Consider the following 8,644-nt stretch of genomic DNA (forward strand, 5'->3'; position numbering starts at 1 on the left):
GGGGGGGGGGGGGGGGTAAAGGGATTACGATAGAATATATACATTCCTATGTTTAAGGGATTTAGGATTATCTTGTTGTTTATTTCCTTAGTTAGATTACCGCATCCTCTTTGTATATATACCAACATTGGTTGATGAATAATCATACACTTTACCTTATATTTTAGCTCTTTTTCCGGTGGAAGTTGCTATCTTCTCCGGTTGGTGTTTCTACATATGGTTTGGCTTAGGTGATGGGCTGCAGTCAATGTGGCATCTTAGGGGGAGAGAGATTCCGGCGAATATCGTTCAGCGGCGGCCATCGCCACTTTTACTCTCTTTGTTTGCTTTTAGTTAGGATTTTGATGGTTTTCAGTTCTGTGTAAACCAGTTTAGATATTATTTTTTCTGCATATTTTTATTGCATTCCAGTTGGTGTAATTAAAAAAATCCTAAAATTTTAATGCAAAGATCTTTAAAAAACATATGATATATATCCACTTTCCCCTTCTATTATAATATAATTCTATTTTAATAAGATATAATATCTGATATAAATTGTCATATTCATTCATCAAAATTCATATTAGATATTCAAACAAAATCATTCATTTATTTATATTTATTTTACTATTCTTTAAAATATATAGTGTATATCAAATGATAATGACAGTCATGTCAAAACCCTAATATCTTTTTTATTGATAGTACCTTAAAAAAATTATATTGCCAATTAAAATGAGACAAGTAGAAAATATGAGAAAGAAAAAGATTGAATTTGAGAGATACATATCTCATACATATCTCATGCCAAAAAAACTCAAGAAAAATAGAAAGATTTCTTCAACATGTGTCATTTTTAATTGATCTAATTTTATATTTTAAATTTAACTAAGATATTATTTGAGAGACTATGGAATCAGCCTTTTACTTTGCTTGTAAGTATATAGTGCAAGGTCCAACATGCAGAAACAACGTCTCATTAGCTGGTGGCGTTGTCTTGTAGTAATTAATCCATCGATGTAGCTATCCGTGTATTGCCCCCTCATTAATTTCTTTTGGGTACATATATTACAAACACAATAGTAGTCTACACACAACTTGACGACTATTATATTTCAAAAGAATATAAGAAGCAATCCTAAAATAATAGTACTATGTTGACAATTAAAAGGTGGGACATTCTCAAAACTGTCAGTGTTAAGTTGACGTTTTCGTGGCTAAAATCAGTGTCCACTAGCTAAAAACTTAAAAATCTGTGTATGTCTCAAAATGGTTTAAGAAAATGTTTCTAAGGGGAATGTATTCAATCTAAAATTTAAAGTGATTTGACTTTTATTGAGGTTTTAGATGATTTTAAAGAATTGCAGAGAATAAAATGATTTTTGTTAAACCACTCTAAAATATCACCTAAAACAATAAGATTTGAGTTTTATTTTTTTAACTAAGAAACTCCACCCAAACACTCTAAAATCACTTGAAAACTTTAAAACTCCACGACTTAAAATATTTTTAATAACAGTGGATTTCAGAGTACTTTATAAAATGTCAAGTTCAATAACACTGGATTTTAAATGAGTTTTAAAATTCATGTTTTAATAACAGTGGATTTGTCATTTTGACACAAATCACCTAAAACTCTCAATTGAATACACCCCTAAGAAGATAAACATGCATTGGAAAAAGTGGACAGAATTTTTCAGTGAGAAATGAGAGCATTTTCAGTTTTACTTTACTATTCATTTTTATTCTACTTACAGTAAAAATCTATCTCGGTTTTGTTCATAAATAGAATAAAATTAATCTCTTGTATTAAAACAGAAACATTCACTTGGAGTTAACCTTTAATGATATATTGTAATATATTAAATGTCAATAGTAATTAATAAAAAATGAAATCTTCATTAAAAATAATCATGGAAAACAAAATTTTATTACTAAATATGTTTTCAAACAACACAATACTTAATGTCTTACCTTTTTAATATAGTTTATTAGTATTTTTAAAATTATTTGATAAATGAAACAATTGAATAAAACAACTAATATATAAAAAAATTAAAATAATTATAACTATTTTTAGCAGGTTTAGATACTACAAAATAATTTCATTAATATGAAATAAATTATATTAATGGATTATTTTTATTTAGCAAAAATATATTTCACACATTCAACTAAAAAATTACAGAGATTTATTAAAATTCATAACGAAACTGGTTGAAATAACCAAAAAACAAAATTAAATAATATATTATATAATTTAATATTTAATATAACTACAAAATTATATATATATAGTTTTCAAATAAACTAAAATAAAACTGTTAAAACATATTGATTTTTAAATTATATTTTATTCAAAAATTATTTCTGCGCTTTAAAAATACAAGTCACAATCTAGTTTACTTTAAATAGAAGTATACCATTCAAAATTCTATATATTTGTATTCATTATTTTGTTTTTAATTTAAAAGGGTATAATGAAACAAAAACTTATAAAACATTTCAGTTGTTCTCTCAATGTTTATAAACATTTCTTCACTTATTGACTTTTTCCCATCATCATCTATTTGAAGAATTGTATATTACTTTTTTAATTATTCTAGAACTCTAATTATGTATATTTTTGACCGCTGAAACGAAACGAAAAAATATTATATATTGTAATTTTGAGTTTGGGGAGATTACGGATTCACCTTCGAATCTCCTAATATTCAAATATATATATATATATATATATATATATATGTGTGTGTGTATATATAGATATTGTTATCGACCAGATTACTACTGCTTATTGGATCATTTAACAATTTAATGCATTATGAGAAATATTTTCAAAATAGAATAATACCGATCAAATAAATTAAATAATGATGTAGATATATTACATCAACATAAAATATGTTGTTTAAATGATGAATTTTATGTTGTTTAAATGATGAATTTCCCAACTGCTTTATGTTACACTGAACTTTGGCTTGACGACCAAATTTTGAATTATTGAAAAAAAGTTGAGACACAACAACTACACTTTAAGAGCATTTATAATGAATCTAATTTTACGAATCTGCCAACTAATCTGGACAGGAGTTATTGGCTTTTGGAGGGGTACAGTATGGCAGCTTTTTTTTTTTTCCACTAACTTCTTAAGGTATATTATTAATGCATTCAAAGTTTTACAAGAGCCCAAACAGAGAAACAGAGCCGGAGAAACAACGATATATCCCCGGAAAACAAAGCCGGCGGAACATGAATATATCCCCGGAAGCTAAAGTCCAAACAAGACAACTTTACTAATCCAAACTAACAACGAAACTTAAATGACCAAGAGTAATCTCGATAGATTTGAAAGAGTTTTAAACATCATAAGAGAGCCGGAACAGGACCATAGCACCTGAAAGAAGGAAGCTCCAGAATAAACCCTTCCCTATAAGGACCTTTGCAACACAAGCAAACTCCTCGAACCGAAGGAAACAACCATAACTGAATATCCCAATGAACGCCTTCACCCGTTGCTGCAAGTAGAGTTTAGAACCATTTATAAATACTATCCAGCAACAAGAAGAAAGGATTACTGCATAGGAGCAAACTCAAAGAAGAAAGCCAAGCGGGGAGGTAACGGATATTGGAGCGACGAGACACAAAAAGCCTCTCAGAGACGAGCCCAACCACCATTCATGTATTGCAGGCAGGAAAGGAACTAGAGTTGAAGAAAGCACAGTAACACCGTCAGCGAAAGCACCTGCACCGCTCCCAGCGGCTGCACTGCACCGTCAAAAGATCCTCGATCTCCAATCTGGCGCCAGACGTATCACTGAACCCAACTCTCCAAAGAAAACCTGAAACAATAACTTTACCAATAACTAGAACAGCTCCACACCAACCTTCAACCAAGAGACAGAGCAAGACATAAAACACAGAAGCACCAAAACTTAAAACCGTGCACAAACACACGGCCACTCCTGCTCCTTCACACAAAATCCAATCCCTCGGAGATCCTCCTGCCAACTTGTAGTCCTCCGCCGGAAGGGAGATGACGGAAGAAGGAGCCGCGAAACAACAACACGAATCACACAGATCTATCCTCGATCTCAGAAGAAAGGGGAATTCCTCATCCAGATCTGCACAACGTGACCGGAACAAATGACCACCATAGCTCGCCTACGAAGAAGATTCAAGTTTCGGTAACAACGATTCACACAGACAAAGAACATACAAAGCAAGGAAGAAGAAGGCGGGCCCCCTCCGGCACCGGCGTTGATAGCCAGCCACCGGAGAGACCACAATCGCAAAACCAAACTCTTGACGGCGCTTAGAGAGAATTGGGGTTTTTTTAGTTATGTTCTAATTTATTGTCGGCTAGTTATCCCTCATTATTATTTCCTAAATTTGTCATTTTATACAATAAATTGTTGTATTTTGTACAATAATTTGTTGATAAGTGATCAAATGTTTGTAGTTCAATTAGTGTAGTAAAATACTTCACAACAATAGAATATAAAAATCCTAAAGTTAACTTTTTGGCTGTAATTAATATAACATTTTTTCTTTACAAAACAATTGACAATGATCATATGCTAATATACTCTGAAACATGAGGATATTTTTACCAAAAACAAAACTTACAGCACACAATAACTAGCAACTAAAACATAAATAATATATAAAAAATACTATTTTAATGGAAAATAAATGTTCTTAGAAAAAATATTTTTGGCTAAAAATATATATTTATAGTGGCAGATTGATAAAGAAACAAAATATCTGAAAACCAAACAACTTCTTTTGGACTTTTAGTATTAAATTTGCATAGCAACTTGTTGTCGAGTGGCTAAACTATTTTGTGGATTTCAAAAAAAACACTAGAATTCGTAATGAAACATTCTCGACCGATATTACGGTGTAAATAAGAAAAATGAAATCTCATGTTTACATAACTATAATATAAAATCTCAGTTTTAAGAGATTATATATATTTCTACAAAACTCTAGTAAATATACCTACACTAGTGGAAAGTGGTATTTATCTCAATTTCAATTTTCTTTACAAAAATCATTTCGTTAACTCATCCGAATTTACAACACAACTAAGCATAACAAATGTGCATGCATAACCAAACCAAGTGGTATTGACCTAGTGGTAAAAAGCTCACGGCTGTGAGTACTGTCCAGAGTTCGATTTCTTTTGGTCAACCGGAGTGCTTTAAGTGATAAGAAAACATGGATCATGCAGACTTCATAGTGATTAGTTTTTAGATTTAGAAAATTTTTGGGATCACACTATAGTTGTCAAAAAAAAAAAAAAAAAAAAAAAAAAAAAAAAAAAAAAAAAAAAAAAAAAAAAAAACAACAAATGTGCATGCATAACCGTAAAATTGATAAACGTCTACAAAGTATAAACTTATTTTACTATTTTGCTATCATAACTACCAATCAACTTAATTAAAACGTGGTTAAAGGACAGCGAGGGGCCACTAGAGCAACTAGGCATCACTAAGCGAAGAGAACCTGTATGATGATGCGTTGCGTTGAGATAGTGAAGGGCAGTCACCAGTGAGTCTACCACGTACACCTTTTAAATATATTTATGATATTACAACAAAATGTTTAAAAAATCATGCTAAATAGTAATGCGTTTTCACGAAATCAGCAGATGTTCTATTTTACATAATCAGTCTAATTAATTTAGATAAGCTGCGCCGACAAAAATAAGCTGTGCCGACAAACAAACGCTTTTAAAATATATGAAAAATACAAAATTCAGTTATGTTATGTCAGAGCAATTTTCATATATGAATAATTGATCGTAAACTTTTGTCCATAAATCTATCTGAACTAGCTAGATAGAATTATCTCGGATACGTTTGAGTAATAGCAAACAGACTACGAGTAGTTGTTACACATAAAAGTACTATTCAAAATGTGACAAAAAGGAAGGTACTATACAAAATATATTCAAGTAATGTAATCACTTACTATATCATATAAGAGCTGGATCATTTGGAAATGATATGTAATCCGTGACTAATACGAATTATGATCTAAGGCTTATGGAAATGAGTAAGTAAGTAAAACTCTTTATTCCGTTCTCATCAAGGGAAGAGTGATGTCATCGCCCCGACGTCATTCGATCAAACGTCACGATTCTCCCCTAAGCAAATGAGTGGATAAGTTCATCCCACCTCTTGCCTTTGCCCATCTCTCTCATTTCCTCACATCTTCTTCTCTCTAAAAATGAAAAGAAAATCCAAGAAAAGAAAAATATTGCATTATTACAACTTTCTTCTCTCCATTATATTTACACACGCACTTATCTTCCCTTTAGTCATATAACCCACACCAAAATAGGAAAAAATAAACCCATCAAAAACTACAACCAAAATGGATATTGTTAGTAATAACAAAGCAATAATGCTAAAAGTTATGGACCAACTCGTTCAAGGCCATGAGTTGGCCACTAAGCTTCAGAAGCTCCTCTCTCAACACGGGTCGGGTCGTGGTCCAGCAGAGGATCTCGTGGCTAAAATCTCGGCGTCTTTTAGTGACACAATCTCTGCTCTTGATTCCTTCGAACCCATCCCCTCCTATCTCTTCACCGCCGTTGAAGGCTCTCAAAATGCTTCCTGCACCAACGACGGCAAACTTGAGGATTCCGTTGATAGTCGGAAAAGATTGGGACCCGTCAAGGGTAAAAGAGGATGCTACAAGAGAAAGTAAGTTTTAACTTCTCTCGCTTACTTTTTGTGACTTTAAAATTCACAAACGCAAGAGCTTGAATCCTAGCTAATTATGATACGGTGTGGTATTAGTAAAACCCAAAGTTATCAGCTCATGTCTCCTTTTTTTCTTCTAACTTACCATAGCGATAGTCTATACTCTATAGATAAGATTATATAACCCTTTTGTGATTCTTTTTGTTTATTTTGATCATACATTACATAAAACGCCAAATATTTTTATTTTTAAATTTTACAACATTGTGAACAGAAAGAGAGCTGACTCGTGGACTGTAGAGTCAACTCTACTTGAGGACGCATTTTCTTGGAGGAAATATGGAAAAAAGGAGATTCTTAATGCCAAATTCCCAAGGTTGTTTTTCTTACGGATTTCTACCCATATATATGAATATTCATGTGTATGTATAAATATATTCATATGTGACATGTCCTGGGGTAGAATGATACATGCATGGAGGCATTTATATCTACCATATATGTTGTCTGCTTAGTTGTGACATAGACATTTGATCTAATTTTTTCTTTTTCTCATTAATGTTTTGCAGAAGTTACTTTAGGTGCACACATAAATACACTCAAGGGTGCAAGGCGACAAAGCAAGTGCAGGAGTTAGAGCTCGAACCCAGGATGTTCAGTATCACATACATCGGAAACCACACGTGCGACACGGACGAAGTAACACCCTGCAGTATCAATCCTTGTGTTCATCATGATGACGGCATCATGGATTCTGAAGAGTTCAAGTGTCCTAGTTTGAGGACCTCGGTGAATGAAGAGGAAGATAACCATCATCATGGTTCGTCCACGGAGAGTGACTTGCAATTGGTGTGGCAAGAAATGTTGGTGTTTGGAGAGGAAAATAATCATCATCATCATGATGATATTTATGGTTGTGGTGAAACTAGTGCATCTATTAATGATTTGGATACCACGGATCTTTGGAGTTGGCAGCGATTTCCGGTTCAACGACAATGAGCAGCTCTCTTACTTCGAACAATGTTCGAACCTAGCTTAATTTTACATTATTATAGTCTAGAATGGAACATCTATATTTTCATTATATAGCTCTCTTCTTATATTCTCATTTCTTAAATTAATTTATCCTATTTCCAATCCTTTTTCGATGAACATCATTATCATTCATGTTATTCAAAAATACCCGAGTACACAGAATATAATTTATTCGGTACCACTCTACCAATGTTACTCTCAAATTAGTGCATGCAGCAATAAAAATATATCTATAATATTAAAACTGAAGTACAATATAAACTTACCTTTAAAACAATTTTTAATTATATTCTAATGTTATTGGAAAACTACCTAATCCTAACTTTCAATATTTATTGTTATTGTTAAAACTAATTAAATTTGTTGCTGATTGATTTGGCCAACGTAACCACTTACATAACCATATTTAATATCACGATGGAAGCAGCAATTTCTAAGTTCTAACTGATTGATTTACTATAACCATTTCCTGCATAATTTTCAACCGGATTGTTTACTATAATAATTTCCTACCAAATAAATTTATTGCAATATTTTTTCCCCACCGTGATCAATTTATTTATTAAATTTTATTTTAAAAAATCATTCCATTTTCAATGTATTAGAAACAATATTAAACACAATATCACGAGTATATTAAGTTAAAATTACTATATAATTTTTATGATATTAGTGAACTTTATCAATATTTAAAAGATCTAAATATTAAATCTCATTTTTATTTATTGCAACTTTAAAGAATTTTAGGATATTGGTTGCCACTACAATCGAAAAACTTAACAAACCACTAAATCAACATTAAAAATCTGTCAAATCAATACCATTAAAATATGATCATTCCCAAATTATATTTTTAATGAAAATTGAAGTTTTGTCAAAAATACTACTACTTTAACAAAAGATTAATAAGG

The 8,644-nt window shown here is 31.5% G+C and overlaps 1 protein-coding gene across 2 annotated transcripts; it reads left to right on the top strand.

Moving 5' to 3' along the window:
* Positions 1-6,207: 6,207 nt before the first annotated feature.
* On the top strand, positions 6,208-7,846 carry LOC106320407 (probable WRKY transcription factor 70). 2 transcript variants are annotated; one of them, XM_013758764.1, is made up of 3 exons: positions 6,208-6,698; positions 6,973-7,074; positions 7,268-7,846. In XM_013758764.1, exons 1-3 carry the CDS (start codon positions 6,367-6,369, stop codon positions 7,695-7,697), a joined length of 864 nt encoding a protein of 287 aa, XP_013614218.1. In that variant the 5' UTR covers positions 6,208-6,366; the 3' UTR covers positions 7,698-7,846. The 2 variants fall into 2 exon arrangements, with proteins under 2 accessions (XP_013614218.1, XP_013614219.1); XM_013758765.1 differs by lacking the exon at positions 6,973-7,074.
* The last annotated feature ends 798 nt before the right edge of the window (positions 7,847-8,644 follow it).

Source organism: Brassica oleracea, unplaced genomic scaffold (assembly GCF_000695525.1).
Source record: "Brassica oleracea var. oleracea cultivar TO1000 unplaced genomic scaffold, BOL UnpScaffold00913, whole genome shotgun sequence".
In the NCBI taxonomy this organism is placed as follows: domain Eukaryota; kingdom Viridiplantae; phylum Streptophyta; class Magnoliopsida; order Brassicales; family Brassicaceae; genus Brassica; species Brassica oleracea.

What these genes read in the sequence shown, in the direction of transcription:
- LOC106320407 (XM_013758764.1), top strand. Translation starts at nt 6,367, where the DNA reads ATGGATATTGTTAGTAATAACAAAGCAATAATGCTAAAAGTTATGGAC. An exon ending in AGAGGATGCTACAAGAGAAA is followed by an intron (nt 6,699 to 6,972) that starts GTAAGTTTTAAC and finishes CATTGTGAACAG; the next exon opens with AAAGAGAGCTGACTCGTGGA. An exon ending in CTTAATGCCAAATTCCCAAG is followed by an intron (nt 7,075 to 7,267) that starts GTTGTTTTTCTT and finishes AATGTTTTGCAG; the next exon opens with AAGTTACTTTAGGTGCACAC.